The sequence below is a fragment of the Nelumbo lutea genome, chromosome 1, assembly GCF_056320005.1.
Source record: "Nelumbo lutea isolate HS-2025 chromosome 1, American lotus-T2T, whole genome shotgun sequence".
Taxonomy (NCBI): Eukaryota; Viridiplantae; Streptophyta; class Magnoliopsida; order Proteales; family Nelumbonaceae; genus Nelumbo; species Nelumbo lutea.
The window spans coordinates 34,968,040-34,986,044 of record NC_142684.1 but is presented as its reverse complement, the minus strand read 5'-3'; the positions used below and the strand labels follow the sequence as shown (position 1 = coordinate 34,986,044).

At 39.4% G+C, this 18,005-nt stretch overlaps 1 protein-coding gene across 1 annotated transcript in view; it reads left to right on the top strand.

Annotated features, from left to right (window-relative positions):
* LOC148874246 (multiple RNA-binding domain-containing protein 1-like) overlaps positions 1 to 18,005 on the top strand; it is a 44,792-nt gene that overhangs the window by 12,071 nt on the left and 14,716 nt on the right. The window contains exons 9-11 of the mRNA XM_088965193.1: positions 1,277 to 1,600; positions 8,162 to 8,226; positions 16,865 to 17,036. Coding sequence (XP_088821319.1) covers positions 1,277 to 1,600; positions 8,162 to 8,226; positions 16,865 to 17,036 — 561 coding nt within the window. The remainder of the gene's footprint in view (positions 1 to 1,276; positions 1,601 to 8,161; positions 8,227 to 16,864; positions 17,037 to 18,005) is intronic.

Here is an 18,005-nt window from a genome sequence, read left to right as displayed (position 1 = left end):
CATAAAGTACATCAATTTTGATTGAAGCTAAGGGTATACAAAACTGTTTAACAGTAAGTAAATTCAAGAGGGTGTATAAGAGGAAGGGGTGGAGGTCAAAAATAGAAATCAGAGCAATGTTTGAAGGAGTGGTAGTTCTTTGGACAAGTTGAAAAGAGAAGTGGAGGAGATGAAGATTGGACCCAATTCTGATGCTCTAAAGGATGAAGATGAGGAAGAGGTTGCGAAGGGGAAATAGGAAAATGAAGAGGTACTTTAGATCAAGTGAGAAAAACAGAAAAAAATAATTTGGAAAAATAGTAGAAACAGAAGTTCAAGTAAGCAAAGCATGGGGCTATTTTTTCTGGGAGGGGAAGAATTTGCAAGAAAAGTTTTTTTTTGGAGCTGGAAAAGAAGAATGGTTTGGGTGTGGATATTTCGAATGTAGAGGTTTGATAAGTAGGTGGTTGCATGTGTCTGGGAATTGGGGTGTAGGGGGAGAGTTTGGGTCTCTTGTGATGGTCTTGTAATCCTGGCAGTGAGGTTTTCTGATTGTTTAAGGTCAGGCTGGGGGAAATGTTTGTGTTCAAGGGGCTATAGGATTGTGGCTGGTGTTGGGGGTCTGAGTTTTCTCTTTCATGGGTGATATCTTATCACCTTTTGTTGTTGTGGTCTATTTTTTTTTTCTTAATAAAGTTTTTCTTTTTTATCAAATTTTTAGGGGTTACTACATAGTTTCAAGCTTTAGAGAACAAATGTGGGGTTAAGTAGCTCCATCTAGCCTAACTTAAAAGCACTTTTAATCATTGTTAATATTATAATTTTTGTTTCCCCACAATCAATACAATTTACTGGTACAATCAGAAAAATGTATAATGTGTTTTCTGTAACATTTTAAGCTTTTGCTTGCTTAATTAGGTCTCAGCTTAGTATGCGTGATGTAACACTAGTTCTTTTTTTGACAAAATTTACTTTTCCATATTGAAAAAAAGAAAAAAAAATTATCATAAACATGCCTCTTAATGCTGATAGAAGAAAGATAACACATTTTTACCTGATTTATGTGTAAGTGTATGATGCATAACTTTCAATATCAAGTTTCACATCTCAATGTTTCATGTATAAGAATGGTATATATTCCTAATTCTATTCAAGCAAGTTTTGATAAGTTCATATTTCCTTTAATGTTGACTTAAATTATAGCTTTTCTGTTTTTTTTTTTGTTTTAACTCAATTATTCAAGTTTTCTTAACTCTATGCTTTCATTTTGGTGACTATTCTGGTGCTATTTGAATAGGTTGTTGAAAATATTGCTAGGGAATGTGGTGTTAGTAAAAGTGATTTACTTGACCGGGAAGCAGATGATCTTGCTGTGCGTATTGCTTTGGGAGAAACACATGTGATCGCAAAAACCAAAAAAGCATTAGAAAATGATGGAGTAAATATAACTGCTTTGGAGGAGCTGGCAGCTAGAAAGGCTGGCAATGTTAGAAGGAGCAACCATGTTCTGATAGTGAAGAACTTGCCTTATGGTTCATCTGAAGGAGATTTAGCAAATATGTTTGGGAAGTTTGGTAGTTTGGACAAAATTATTCTTCCCCCTACAAAAACATTGGCCTTGGTATGCATTATTTTATGTTTTAATTGGTAATACTTGTTTTTGGCTCAAAAAGATCTATCTAGATAGTACCTAATTTTTTTCTTTCACCAGTAAACTTTATTTACCAATCCAAAAACAAGGAAAAAAAAGAAAACCTTTATAAGCTGTGTATTGTTCTAATAACTTTATGGTCTTAAGATGCTTTTATTTCTTGATGTTTGTTTGTTGGAATCTTGGTGTATATCATGTACTTTTATCACCTGCATTACTGTAGTTGAGCACAGATCATAATTGATAAAGGAGATGCATTTAACTATTTAGAGAACTCTCTTTTTGGTTAGGAGTTACTTTGCTTTAATTTTTCTGAAAATATGAGGTCTAGGCCATGTTTGGTTTTACTCTCATTCTTGCTTATTCTTACTACTGATGAGATTTTAGGATGGACAAGAATGGGTAGAAATGGGAAGAATGACAAAAAGTTGCTACGAATCAAACACTTTTTTATCTAGAAAAGTTTGGCTGGTTCACTAAGGCTATGTTCGGTTTGAAGTAAAAAGTAGGGAAAGGAAGGGAAAGGTAGGGAAGCCTTTCACAAATTTTTTATAGGCTTCCCTACCTTTCCCTACTTTTTCCTTCAAACCAAACATAGCCTAAAAGGTGATTCTAACATCACAGTGAGTTGCTTATCAAATAGCAATCCCGGACAGTGAAAGCATGGGAATTTGCTAAGAGAGATAAGGGAATTGGGAGTTCAGAATTTTTGTCTCCCAAGGGAAGTTAACAGTTTGGTAGATATGTTAATTAAGCAAGGGGTAAGTGAATTAATACTTATTGGGGCTCGGGCCGTCAACAGATTGTTCAATCTGATCCAAATCCAATAACTTTGGATGTGGATTGTAAAGAGACTAGGCCGAATGGGTCCTAGTATCTTCTCTTGTGATATTTTTTCTATTTTCTTGTTAGCTAATGGGCCTGTTATTTCTTTTTGTTTGATCTCTTTATGTTACTGCCTAGTTGGCCGCCCACTTAAGGGCATACTTGTAATTATTTTAACATTAATTTTTAGTAAAAAGGATTAGAAAAGAAAGGGAAGGATTATTTGAACCTTTTTTCTTCTTCCTCCTCTTTTCTCCATCTTCTTCTCTTGTACTGTTGCTCTTACTTTTCTTCCTCCTTTTTCTCTCTAATTTTTCAAGTTTACACCTATTTTTGAGGACTGGTTTACATCTTGGTATCAAAGCAGGTTTCTTTCTTCCTTCTTTTCTTCTTCCTCTTTTCCCATACACCCTTAGATTAAGAGAGTGTATGGAGAGATAGGTTCTCTATAGCTCAGAGGATCTTTGGCCTAGTTGGTAGAGGGTTCGGAGAGTTTAAATCTGGCTGGATATTGCCAAGAAGTGGTGCAGTTCTATTGCTGCCCAAAACCCTAGCCGACTAGAGATTTTCGAAGGTACATGTAAAGGTGAAGCTTTGGGTGTGGCGCTCTGTGCTTGGGAGGTGTCTTTTGGCTCCTAAAGGAGGGCGGCTCAGGTTTGGAAAAGATTGGGAAGCTCTGGTAGGAGCGGCTGCTTCTTCTCTCTCTTCCTCCTCAATAGTTGGATGGAGTAAAACCTTAGTTTTCAAGCAGCTGGGTTCTGGTTTGACTTCAAGTGTCTTTTGCACATGCTGGAATAAGGCCAGAGGGTCCTACTGAGAAAAAGGAGCAAATATGTGAATTTTGCAAGAAACCGAGGCATACAAAGGACACTTGCTGGAAGCTTCATCCTGAGCTTCTTCCTGATAGGTTTAAGAATAACAACAGTTCTAAGAAGGGCAGTCAGATAGGAAAGCCTAAGACAACTAATGTTGCTACAGTACTTGAAGGAGGAAATAAGGGGAGTGAAGAAAAATCAACCATATAGCAGTTGGCAGCAATGAAGGCGGATTTTGAAAAGTATGGGAGGCTGCTAAATCACTTGGAAGCTACTGTTTCTTCATCTCTCTTCCAGTAACACATCATCATCATCTGCATTTGCTCACTCAGGTATTCGTGCTTCTACAAATCATGCTTCAGTTTCAGGTAATCACAAAATCCCTTGGATTATTGATTCCGGTGCATCAGACCATATGACTAGCCTGTCTAATCTCTTCTACTCATACCACCTTCTCTCTGGTAAAGAGAAAATATCCCTTGCTGATGGGTCTCTTGCTCTCATTTTTGGTAAAGAAGATATAAAGACCTCTGACACCCTTTATTTATCCTCTGTTCTTCATGTCCCTAAACTTAATACAAACCTTTTATCTATTAGCAGCTTAACTAAATCCATGAATTGTAGCATAACCTTTTTGCCCACTCATTGTGTTTTTTAGGACCTACAATCTTAGAGGATGATTGGGAGTGGCCATGAGGCGAACGGAATATACTTGCTGGACACACCGGATAGAGCTTTTGGACCACCTCATGGAGTTGCCTTAGAGTCAGTCTTGTCAGAGTCTATTGACAGTCTTGTTATGTCACTTTTGGTTTGGTCATTTGTCTTTTTCTACTTTGAGTCATTTGTTTCCAGATATGTTTAAGGGAGTGTCTTTATCGAGTCTTCATTGTGAGTCGTGTGAATTGGCAAAGCATTGTACACATTCTTATTTAGTAAGCAATAAAAGATCTCTTTCTCCTTTTTCGTATTGTTCACTCTAATGTGTGTGGGCTATATCATTTGCCAACTATGGGGGGTTATAGGTACTTTATCATTTTTATTGATGACTACTCTCATTACACTTGGATTTATCTCATGAAATCCAGGGATGAAGTACCGCCTATTGTGCAAAAATTTCATGAACTCATCCTCACCCAGTTTAACACTCGGATCAAAATATTCCGTTTTGATAATGCTAAGGAGAATTTTGAGAAAACCGTCTCTGCCTATCTTGAAACTTTTGGGGTTATTCATCAAAGTTCTTGTCCCTACACTCCACAACAGAATAGAGTGGCAGAAAGGAAGAACCGACATGTGGTTGAAGTTGCCAGATCTGTCCTGTTTGCATCCCATGTTCCTATAAAATTTTGGGGAAATGTTGTTCTTACTACTACCTTTTTGATCAATCATATGCCCTCTCAGGTTCTTAACTTCAAAACCCCCTTTAGCCTTATCTTCTCGGATGAGGATCTTTTTTTTCTTCCTCTCCGTGTTTTTGGGTGCACTTGCTATGTGCATGTTCACAGCCATCAAAGGAACAAATTTGAACTTAAGGCGCGTAAATGTGTTTTTCTAGGATATGCCTCCACACAGAAGGGATATTGCTGTTTTGATCCAGTTAGTGGCACCCGCTTTGTATCTCGGGATGTCACATTTGTTGAGTTGACTCATTTCTTTAGTATTTCTCCTGAGTGGGAGAAATTTGAAGAACCCTTTGCTATGTCCACAGCTGTTCCTCTTCCCATTCCTCTTGAGTCCTATCATGAGGTGTCCACTTCTCCCATTGGACCTACCTCCAATATTCTTATTCCTCCTCCTCCACCTCATTCCCCTATAATTCCTCCTCATCCTGTTCTCCAAAGGTGGTACCAAAGGCATAGATTCAGACATGGGCAAGTTGTTTCCACTCCTATAGAAGAGCCTTTTGCTCCTCTCATCATTACTGAAGTAACAGGTCAGCCTTCCTCTGACCCATCTACATCTTTCCTAGACCTTGACCTTCCTATTGCTCTCCGCAAGGGCAAGCGGAAGTGTACAATCCATTGTATCTCCAAACACCTGTCTTACAAGCTTCTCTCTCCTTCCTACTACTATTTTTTTGCTTCTGTTTCTTCCCATGTGATACCCAGGTTCGTACCAGAAGCCTTATCTAAACCTGAATGGAGGGATGCTATGATGGCTGAACTTGATGCTTTGCATAAAAACCATAACTGGGATATTGTTGACTTGCCTGAAGGGAAGGAACCAGTGGGTTGTAAATGGGTGTTTACCATTAAATATCACTCTAATGGATCTATTGAGAGGTTTAAGGCTAGGCTGGTTGCTAAAGGCTACACAGATGTATTGTATTGACTATCTTGAAACATTTGCTCCTCTAGCTAAGATGACCTCAGTCCGGGTTTTGTTATCCCTAGCCGCTACTTTTGGCCCCCTACACCAGTTTGATGTTAAAAATGCCTTCTTGAATGGAGACCTACATGAAGAGGTCTATATGTCCTTGCCTCCAGGAGTGTATGGGAAGGAAATGCAAGGCAAGGTGTGTAAACTGCAGAAATCTATTTATGGTCTCAAACAGTCTCCTCGGGCTTGGTTTGAGAGGTTTAGGGCTGCTCTTGTCTCCTTTTGTTACACACAAACTCAATCTGATCATACTCTATTCTTGAAGAGAAATGGCTCTCTGGTGACCTTTTTGATAGTTTATGTTGATGATATTGTGGTCACGGGTAATGACACTCGAGGTCAGTAAACTCAAAAGATTTCTTAACTTTGAATTTGAGATCAAGGATTTGGGAGATCTTCAGTATTTTTTGGGCATTGAAGTTGCTAGATCTAAGGATGGTATCTTCATTTCTCAGCGTAAATATGTCATTGACTTCCTTGCTTAGACTAGTAAACTTGGAGCTAAACCAATCTCCACTCCTATTGATCCCAATCATAAGCTTTCTGCTACAGATGGTGACCTTTTATCTGATAAGGGGGTGTTTCAGAGACTACTTGGGAAATTGTTATATCTTTGCATGACTTCTTCGGACAGTTCCTATGCAGTAAGTGTTATTAGTCATGCATTCTCCCAGAGATACTCATTTAGCTGCTGCAGAAAGGGTTCTGTGTTACTTGAAAGGTACTCCAGGGAAATGTATTATATTTGCTAAACATGGACACATGAAGCTGGAAGCTTTCACTGATGTTGATTGGGCAGGATGTATTGATGATAGGAGATCCACCTCAGGTTATTGTGCTCTGGTCGCTGGGAACATTGTGTCATGGAGGAGTAAGAAACAGTCTGTAGTTGCTAGATCTTCAACTGAAGCAGAATACAGGGCAATGGCACATGGTGTGTTAGAATTACTGTGGCTACGATCCCTTTTAGAGGAATTGGGGTTTGACTATGAGAAGACAATGATGCTCTACTGTGACAACCAATCAGCTATCAATATTGCACATAATCCTGTTCAACATGATAGAACTAAGCACATTGAGGTTGATAGACATTTTATAAGGGAAAGAGTTTCCTCAGGAGAAGTTTGTTTGCCATTCATCACATCAGACGAACAATTAGCTGATATCTTGACCAAGGGAGTTCCGAGAGGGAAAACAACACACTATATAAGCAAGCCGGGCATGATTGACCTCTATGCTCAGCTTGAGGGGGAGTGTAAAGAGACTGGGCCGAATGGGTCCTAGTATCTTCTCTTGTAATATTTTTTCTATTTTCTTGTTAACTAATGGGCCTCTCTTAATGGACATGTTATTTCTTTTTGTTTGATCTCTTTATGTTACTGCCTAGCTGGCCGCCCAATTAAGGGCATACTTGTCATTATTTTAACATTAATTTTTAGTAAAAAGGATTAGAGAAGAAAGGGAAGGATTATTCGAACCTTTCTTCTTCTTCCTCCTCTTTTCTCCATCTTCTCTTGTACTGCTGCTCTTACTTTTCTTCCTCTTTCTCTCTAATTTTTCAAGTTTACACCTATTTTTGAGGACTGGTTTACATATTGGATGCCTGTTAAGGCTTAAAGGATCGACTTGGACTGAAAGTAAGTGGATCTTTTCGTTATTGGATTGAATTGGATATCCAGTCGAGTCTGATAAAAATTCAATCCATCTTGGTCTGTTACCTTTGGAAGGATCAGTTATTGGATTGGATCAGATTTGGATATTATGGATTGGATCATTATTGGCTTTAGATTAGATTGGACCAAATCCATTCTAATGACAGCCCTGTTGGAGGGTAATTAATGGAAACCCGGTTAACTATAATGTATAGATAAAGGGTGTACTTGGGCTGATATTCGTAGTGGCTCGTACTTTTAATACAGTTAATAAATCTTACAGTTACCATAAAACTTGTCCATTTTCCTCAAATGGTTCATGGACATATCCTATTGACCATTCACTGTAGTTAGCATTCTCTTTTTCTTTTTCATTTAGGTAGCAACTTTTCTATTCTCCACCCAAAAATATAGGAGTTTCTTACTATGAAGTTGAAAGTTGAAACTTGTATGTTGCATTCTTCATGGTTATACACTTCAAAGTGCACATATTTGAGAATTAACTTAAAACTTCATTGAAAAAAGAAGAGGGGAGGATATAGAAATTGGTTACTTAATGATTGACCAAGAAAAGGAAAAACTGAAAAGATTATGGATGGCAGAGGAATATGCAGTCTATGATACATTCTCTCATCCTATTTCTCATTTTATATCTCTATGTTCTATCTTTTGTCTCTCTATCTCTCTATATACATCAAAAGTATGCATAATTACAATCATAAATTGTTACATGGTGATTGTCCAGCAATGTCCATTCAGAATTGAGGATGCTTGTCTCTCAGTCAATTTCAAGGTCATATTTGGCTGTAAGTAATGGTATGGCTGTATTGTATTCATAGTTTATGCATATCTTCCAGGTTGTTTTCCTTGAAGCAGCTGAAGCGCGTGCAGCTTTCAAAGGTTTGGCATATAAGCGTTACAAGTAAGTTAAATTGTTTTTTCTCTTTCCATCATTGAAAAGCTGTAGCAAACAATAATGCACAATGTTAACCATTATCCAAGACTAACTGGTGAATGATGATGTTGCTGTCTGCCAACGTTCACCTAAAGTAAACTGATAAAAAAGTGTTAACCTAAAGTAATGAACCTGTTTCTTAAGTCTTTCAGCTCGCTCATTTGTTTTAATTGAGTTGCAGTGTCCAAAAAAGAAAGAAAAAAAAGAAAGCATTGTTTTTTGATTAGTAAGAAAAGAAGAGATTATGACTTCATGGTTTGTTTAGCCTTGATGCATTTTTGGTTTTGCTCTGCAAGTCTGCTCAGAGATGTTTTTGTTCTAAGCTATGCTCTAGCTTAAGATGCAAGTGTATTCAAGATATGCTTGTAGTAGGTTGCAATTTCAAGGTGATACATCTTCTATCCTCTAATGTGATACTTAGGTTGAAAAGGGAAGGAAACAATGGACAAAGAAATGGCATTTTTCTTAATTTCTCATCCATTGCTAATTTCATAGTTTCTGTTATTTGATTTGGGCCAATTCTGATTCTTTTTGGTTATTTTTGTTTTCATTATTGTTGTATGGATTCATTTATTAGTCTAGATAATTTAAATACACTTATTAGGGAGTTTTAGAATTTAGAGTGGTTCTTGTTTCATCACCTTTCATCTGAAGTGTAGGTGTCAAATCTCAGAATTTTTCCATCTGCCTTCATTTTGGTGTCATTAAAATAGGGTTTTCATCCAATGAGACCAAGATCTTGCGAAAAATAATGTACTCTGTGGAAAATTACAACCATTACCCATAGGGTTTTGATTGGTGACAGTAGTTGAGTCTTTTTTATATGTATATTTTAGAGGTATTTATTGGTTATTCCACCTTAGAAATCGAAATGGCCGATGGCCTTGTACAGAGTGCGAATTGATGGTTGACTCCTGGCATTACATTTGTAATTACCGTTCGCTCCACCAATTTGAACTCGTCAGCCCTGTGCTTGTTTTTATTCCAACTATACCCCTTGAGTTCCTAACCTCCGTTTGAACGTCCTAGCCTCGTGTATTCCTCTTCCTCTTCCTCCTGCTTTCATCGTCTTCCTCTTCTTCCTGCTTTCATCGTCTTCCTCTTCCTCCTGATCTCACCCGAGTCCCTAACCTCTGTTTGAACGTCCCAGCCTCGTGTATTCATCTTCCACATCCTCCGGTTTTTAGCTTCTTCGCCTTCCTCTTCGTTTCACCTTCTTGCTCTTCCTCTTGGTTTAACCTTCTCCATCTCATCTTCCTCCTTGTGCATTCGCCGTGGTCGTGCACCTCTGGTTCATTTTCCTTCTCGCTCATTCTCCATGGTCACGCATCTCTGGTTTATCTTCCTCCTTATGCATTCGCCATGGTCGTACATCTGTGGTTGCATTTCTTCTTGTTTGTTTCAGCAGTGAAGAGCCCATAAGGATCTGTTTTTTTCCTACTGGTTTTTAGGAAGTTCGTCTCTTCCTGGTTTTTTAGCAAGTTCACCTCCCCTCGGTTGAAGCAAGAAATCGTAGAGCTGACGTGTCCTATATTTCCCATTAGCTTGTCTTCTTCCTCCCAGTTTCCCATTGAAGCTCCCGTTAGGCTACCTACTTCATTTTCAGAATTTTCAGGAAGTTCAGCTCCCATAGTGTCGTTCTGTTGAGGCTCTCTTTGCAGTATCAGATTTTTGCCATCAATCGTCGCTTGTTTGTGGTAATCCCCTATAGATGGGGTTTAAATCATTGTTGATTTTTAGTTTAGAACATGTGATATGTTGTTATCTTGTCATTGGTTTTGGTGTTATCTATATCCCCACCTCGGTTGTGTGAATTGGAAAGAACACCGGCGGAGTCATGGTTGGGGATGGGGTCGAATGGCGGCTCGATTGGAGTCACGGTTAGGCTTGACGAGCAAAACAAAGCTTTTGGGTAAACCTCCATTTCGCTCCGTCGACCAAGGCCGTCGGCAATTTTGCATCTTGTTCGGGCTGGATGTTAATATTGGGACATTCTGGAGTGCACTGAGCTGGTTTTGCGGCCAATGCATTGCTCCTTCGGTCCACGTGTCTCTCAGGGCAACTTAGTGAATTTAGTTACGTGTGCGTGCCAATGGGTAGGGTTAGGGTTGGGCTATGGGGCTTGCACAACGGGGTAGGGTATTGCCCCCAATGACATGGGTCTTATGGCGGTGCGATCGAAGTTACGATTAAGCTCGACGGAGTGAAACGGAGATTTTGGGTAAACCTCTGTTTCGCTCCGTCAAGCAAGGTCGACGGCAATTTTGCATCCCGTTTGGGCCAGATGTGTAAATTGGGACATTTCGTAGTTCTCTGAGTTGGTTTTGCGACGAACACACTGCTCTTCGGTCCACGTGCCTCTCAAGGGCAACTTAGTGGATTTGGCCGCGTGTAGCGCCAATGCGTAAGGTTAGGGATGGGTTGCGGGACCCGTACGACGTGTCAGGGTATCGTCCGCCAATGATATGGGTGGAATGGCTGCCTGATCAGAGTTGTGGTTAGGCTTGATAGAGCGAAATAGCGTTTTTGGATAAACCTCCGTTTCGCTCTATTGGCCAAGGTTGTCAGCAATTTTGTGTCCCACTCAGGCTGGATGTGTATATTGGGATACTCCGGAGTGGCCCGACCCAGTTTGGTGGCCAACGCACCCCTCCTTCGGTGCACGTGCCTTTCTAGGGAAACTTAGTGGATTTGGTAACGTGTAGCACGCCAATGGGTATGGTTAGGGATAGGCCATGGGACCCACACAGTGTGATAGGGTTTTGTCCGCCAATGACAAGGGTCGAATGGCGGCCCGATCGAGATCATAGTTAGTTTCGACGAAGCGAAACGGAGCTATTGGGTAAACCCCCCTTTCTCTCTGTCGAGTAAGGTTGCCGGCGATTTTGTGTCCCGTTCGGGCCGGATGTGAATATTGGGACATTCCGAAGTGCCTTGACTTGGTTTGGTAGCCAACACACTGCTCCTTTGTTCCACGTGCCTCTTTGGGGCAACTTAGTGGATTTGGCCACGTGTGGCATGCCAATGGGTAGGGTTGGGGATGGACCGTGGGACCCGTAGGGTGTGGTAAGGTATTGTCCCCAATGACAGGGGTTGAATGGCGGCTCGATCGGAGTTACAGTTAGGCTCAACTAAGCGAAACGGAGGTTTCGGGTAAAGCTCTGTTGTGCTCTGTCAGCTAAGGCCGCCGGCATTTATGCGTCCCGTTTGTGCCGGATGTGAATAATGATACGTTCCGGAGGATTGACATGGCATGTAGGGTAATGTCCCTCGACAGCAAGGGTCGAACGATGGCCTGATCGAAGTTACGATGAGGCTTGACGGAGTGAAACGGAGGTTTGTTCACCCTTGTTCAAATTTAACATATGTCTCCAACTTTCCTATCTTACATCCTAAATCACTACAAGTGTACCCCTATATACACCTCTCCCCACCCATCTATATATCAATATGAAATTACATAATTAGTTTACTCATATGACACACGGATGGTGAAGTGGAGACTATCTTCTTCATTTTTAATTTTAGTCTCATGCCTTAGATGAAGCAATCCTGGTCAATTGGAAAATGATATTTGATCAGGGTTTAAGGGGTTATAGTCCATTGCATAAATCATGACACCTAATGGCCTTATACGGAGAATGAAAAATGCACCCCACAAACCCCCAGATATTCCTAGAGTGGTAATATCTAATATATTAAATATCTGGTTGTTATGTGTTTTATTGATTGTTTACAACTAGGAGAGTTCAATGAGGGTTAAGAGCATATTGTTATCAAACTCTCACTTTGGTTTTTCTTGGCCATATTGAGAATTTATGAAATTGTAATGGGCATCGATCATAAAAAGTTCAAGGTACATATGTCATCAATGGGAAACAGTAAGATGAGTTCCTATAATTGCATAATAGTTCATGTATAGTGTTCTACTACTGGTCATGCAATGGTAAGCAATAGCACCAAAAACCGGCCGTTCATGTGGAAAACAAAAACCAATTATAAGCCATAGCACCAAAAAACCAGTCGTTCATGTGGAAAACAAAAAGCAATGGTACGTAATAGCACCAAATACCAGCCCTTCATATGGAAAAGAAAACCACCAAGGACTCATTAATACCTCCTGAGCCATAACTTCATTGGTCGATTGGTGCTTTGCACGTGCTCTGCCAAAAGGGCTATTGAGTACACTCTGTATAGATTGGTGGTAGTTAACTCACGGGCATATGAATGGGGTAGTGAAAACCTTCATTAGAGGACCATGCGCGCACACTACTGAGGAGTAATTTCTTGGAATCTCCGTTCTACTACCTGTGTGCAATGACAATTAGATTTTCGGACTCTCAAATCGACTACCTGTGCGCCATTTGATGAGTAGATGATTGGCCTATCTGATGGACTAGCTGCAGGCTGCAGCTGAGATGAAAAGCTTATTCGTAGGCCAACCTGAGTGGAGTTACACGACCGCTGTAGTTGCTAGATGGCAACACCTCTTCACGTTGCCCTAGGCCCGTCGGCCAATGCTGTTAATGCCCTCCGTTGTAGACAGGGAAGGCTGCAAAGACTATTTGCAGGACAATTGACTCCGAGTAGCTAACAAGCAACTCAAATGGTCTCTATGAGGCAACTGTCACCATTGTGGTGAATAGAAATGAGTCCTCGTTAACGGGCGAACTCCGTCTGCTAGATAAAGCAAGCGTCTAGAAAGCTGCCCATCTTGCAATGTGGCACCTTAAAGAGGCATAGCATGTACGCACTGTTGATGTTACATACCCGGAGTACCGGCACTATGCTCGCCTATGTCACAATCTTCAAAAAGAGGTGGATGATCTACAGCTTGAGAATCTAGCATTTAAGACTAAGATCGCACGCTTGGAGCGTGATCTTGACGAGTTTAGGGCAAGGTCTGACAACAGTGTGTCAAGCAACCACCTTTGAAGGGGTTGTATACTAACCATCCACAACTTAGCCTGTTAAAGACAATCTTATGTTTGTGTGCTCAGGACTACTCAAGCATACCGTTCTTTAATGTGTCTACTAATACAACTCCCCTCCTTTTTTCTCTTCTAATATGTTTGTCAATATCCTATATTTGTATGTAAACTAAGATGTAATAGAACTACCTATGCACTGGGTGCTTATTGATGTTGCATTACGAGTCAAGTTAACTCATTGTTATATAAAAATGGAATGACATCCACTTTGACGGCGTGAAAAGCCTATACAACCACCAACACCGTGTAACGATACCCAACCACACTGTGTCCAGTCTCGCGTCCCATCCATATCTCTAACCCTTATTGCACCATACTCAGCCAAACCACCAAGTTAACCCTAAGTGGCACATGGACCGGAGCGGTGGCGTGTTCATGGCCAAACTGCAATAGGATACTCCGTAAAGTATCAATATTTATAGTTGGCAAGAACGGGCTGCCTAATTAATTGCCTACGACCTTGGCCAACAGAGCAAAACAAAGGTTTACCCTAACTCTATTTCGCTATGTCGAGCCAAACTGTAAATCAGATCAGGCCGTCATTCAGCCACTAGCACTATGTGACGATACCCTACCACACCGTGGAGGTCCCGCAGCCCATCCATATCCCTAAACTTAGTGCACCATACTTAGCCAAACCACCAAGTTGACCCTGAGTGGCACATGGGCTGGAGGAGGGGTGCATTTGCGGCCAAACCACAACAGGGGACTCCGCAAAGTACTATTATCACAACACCATTCCTAATCAATCCTTATCTATTATTATTACAACACCATTCCTAATCTACTATTATCACATTTACAATAACATTTACAATTTTATTGTGTATCATGAATCTTTTATCATTTATAACGAATTTCAAAGTGATGGAGACAACACTTATCAAATAGGAGATTTTGACTACTTCATACAAGTGTATGAGAATTCTTATTGGAAGCTATTGTTTCAAAGTTTTGAATGGGTGTTGAAGGACTTGAAACACATGAAGCCCGTCTCAATAGCTAGGAGACATGATGAATAAATTCCAGTCCATATTGGTGGTTTACACCATCAGTTGCTTATCAAAGGATTAATAACAAAGATATGTAATGGAGGCGTGGTGACAAATCATTCTTTTGGAATTGTTAAAACTCGAGGACTAGTTCTTTTCAAGAGGGGAAGGTTGATGCAGTTTAAAATTATGCTCCAACAAACATAAAATCATTTTCAAAGAATAAGACAAGCGGGCCTTAATTTAAACTCACTAATGGGCTTCCAACAACCATTTTGGTTAGCGGGTTTCTAATTGTTAATTTGTTAGTGAACTTCTAACAACTAGTTTGTTAGTGGGTTTCTAATAGCTAGTTTTATTAAATGCTCCAACAACCAGTTTTGTTCTCTTAGGCTATGTTTGGTTTGAAGGAAAAAGTAGGGAAAAGAAGGGAAAGGTAAGGAAACCTTTACAAACTTTGTATAGGTTTTCATACCTTTCCCTTCCTTTCCCTACCTTTTCCTTCAAACCAAACATATCCTAAATGAGCTATGTAATAATCCTAAGTATGTGGCATCATGTTCATTCTTTTGTTTCATTAAGCTTGGAGCTTTCTTTTGAGAGTTGAGGGAATCCTCTCTTGGGTGAGTGAGTCCTAAACCCCTTTGGTTGAGTGAGTCCCGAACCTTATTGCCTCTTTGTAATCCACCTTATATTAATGAAGTTCTATCCAATTTCCTCCTTTTCCATTTCTTCTTTGAACAAATTTCTTATTTTTCTTTCTTTATACTTGAGCTGCGTCAAGCAATCCCCAACAACTTCAAGAAGATGATGAATTTTCCTTTACAACAACATTCTATTGAGGAGTTCCTATGAATGAGCTTCAGTGAAGAAAGCCACTGGAAAAGGAAGAAAGCCAATTTCCTCCTTTTCCATTTCTTCTTTGAACAAATTTCTTATTTTTCTTTCTTTATACTTGAGCTGCATCAAGCAATCCCCAACAACTTCAAGAAGATGATGATTTTTCCTTTACAACAACATTCTATTGAGGAGTTCCTATGAATGAGCTTCAATGAACTCCTCAACAACATTCTATTGAGGAGTTCATTCTTTTGTTTCATTAAGCTTGGAGCTTTCTTTTGAGAGTTGAGGGAATCCTCTCTTGGGTGAGGGAGTCCTAAACCCCTTTGGTTGAGTGAGTCCCGAACCTTATTGCCTCTTTGTAATCCACCTTATATTAATGAAGTTCTATCCAATTTCCTCCTTTTCCATTTCTTCTTTGAACAAATTTCTTATTTTTCTTTCTTTATACTTGAGCTGTGTCAAGCAATCCCCAACAACTTCAAGAAGATGATGATTTTTCCTTTACAACAACATTCTATTGAGGAGTTCCTATGAATGAGCTTCAGTGAAGAAAGCCGCTGGAAGTAAAGAAATAAGTTAGATCACCATGGAAGTACTCCTTTACGTTGTCAAATTGGAAAACTTGTATCTCAATCTGAAATTATGTAAAAACAATATGTTGGAAATTTACAAGTTTAGGTATTTCTTCCTTGAAGTGCATTGGATAAACCCATGTATATTTGGAGAAGTCATCAATGAAAGTAATGGAATACTTGTAGCCATTCTCAAATGGAATAGTAGCAAAGCCCCAAACATTAGAGTGGAAAGGATAATTAGATCTTTTATTTCTTAAAGGAAATGGCGTTCTATAATGCTTGTTTAATTGACAAGTTTGACACGGTAACTCAGTTATTGACATGGACTTAAATAATTCTAGAAAAAAAATTCGAGGACTCAAATGACATATGACCAAGGAAATTATGCCAAAAAAAAAACTTGACTTTTATTAGACTTGTAAATTTGGATTCAGTATTCTTCTTTCTCATCATTGAATGTAATGTTTTGCGCCACTGATTAAAAGGAAAAGCTGGGTTTGTTCTGAGGATGAGTATTCACCATTAATTGAAATAGTAAAATAATGCGCCTTTCATTTTCTGTTGAAAACTTTTACTTCTTGGTGCAACATCAATATAGTTGGGCTTTCTTGGTCCATTTCCTCTTTAGTACCAAGTGGGAAATTAGCTGCCCCAATCCAGTAAAACTTGTCATAAGCGTTTTTCATTTTCTGTTGAAAACTTTTACTTGGTGCAACAACAATATAGTTGGGCTTTCTTGGTCCATTTCCTCTTTAGTGCCAAGTGGGAAATTAGCTGCCCCAATCCAGTAAAACTTGTCATAAGCGTTTTTGAGCATGGCTATCTATGTTTGTGAATTGTTAGGACCCTCTAGTTGTTAGCTTGTTTAAATTAACTCTTTTAGAATTCATGTTTTCTCTAACTAGTAGCCTGGATATTCTTTTAAAGGTAGCTTAGTGTTTACAATCTATAAGTTGAGCTTGCTATTTGCTTCTTGTATCTAGTGTTATTTTGGTGGTCCATTTTTTAGCATCCTATTTGTCATGTGCTTGTGTAATTCTATCCTTTTTATGTTTTTGTTACATGTCTGTAGTTCACTGGTTTTCATGTCTTTATTATGTCCATAGTACCTTCACCCCTATGTGTTTTCTATCAACTGCTTTCAGTAAAAGCGTTAATTGAACATTTTCCAGATGAAAATTTAACTTTCTTCTTCTCTTCATAGAGATGCTCCATTGTACCTGGAATGGGCTCCTGAGAACATTCTTGGTCCAAGTTCAACATCAGAGACTGAACAGACTAATGATATTGTTGGCGAAAAGGATGTCAAGAGAGTATTATTAGAGCAGCGTGTGGAAGGAATATCAGAAGTGGATATTGATCCTGATAGAGTTGAGGTTTGACATTAATCTTAATATAGGAATTCCTCTTCCTTTCAATATACATGACATAATCAGTTTCCTGTGATTCTTTCAGTTTTTTTTTTTTGTGTTTTCTTTTTATTGCATTCATTTAAAGAGTTAATCGTGGAAGAAAGTTCTCTTGTCCATCTGTTTTGGTGTATTCCCTATCAATGAAAGATCAACACATATATTCTTTTCCCACTTCATCCAAGTTGTAGAAGGAGGTCTAGTCATTGATAAAGAAAAAGGGTAAATAAAGGAATTAATGGTGATTGGATTAACTGTTCCAAAAAATGCTTACTTTGAATAAATTAACAAGGAAAAACATGTTGTAGTGAAGGTGGATGTGCAGTGTCTGGTCATTTTGGCCTACCTGGGTGATGTATCAATTACTGCTAGTTGATTTGATAGGTCACCTTGTCTAATGTGGTTCTATAATTGCGGAAAAACCTCCTCTACTAGCTCATCACTATTTTAGAGAAAAAAAAGCTAAAATACTCCCAAAACTCATTCTTTCTCTCTCTCTCTCTCACTCTCAGTTTCTGATCCAGGACATCCCAAAACCAGGTACGTCTTTGAAGTGGCAAAAGATAATAAAAGTTTGTTTATAGAATTACCTTTTCTTTTCGAAAGGAGAGACTTTTTTGATCTTAGGGCCATGTCTAAATTTACCCCATCTTTTTCCTTTCTGTTTTGAACATTGGGGTTTTGCCCTTCCCCAAACACAGACCTTGATGAAGATAGGATTTGATCCCAGGTTTCTGCTACAACTAGCCCAGTGATTTAAAAGGTGCATGTCTGGTGCGCCTGATGTGCACCTCGCCCAGGTCTTAGGTGCACCCCTTTCAAAAGGTGCATGTCTGGTGTGCCTGATGTGCCTTGCTCCTCAGCCCAGGTGTGCGCTTTTTTAAAATTTTGCACTATTTGCTAATGTTCATTCATTCATTGCAATAAAATATCTTC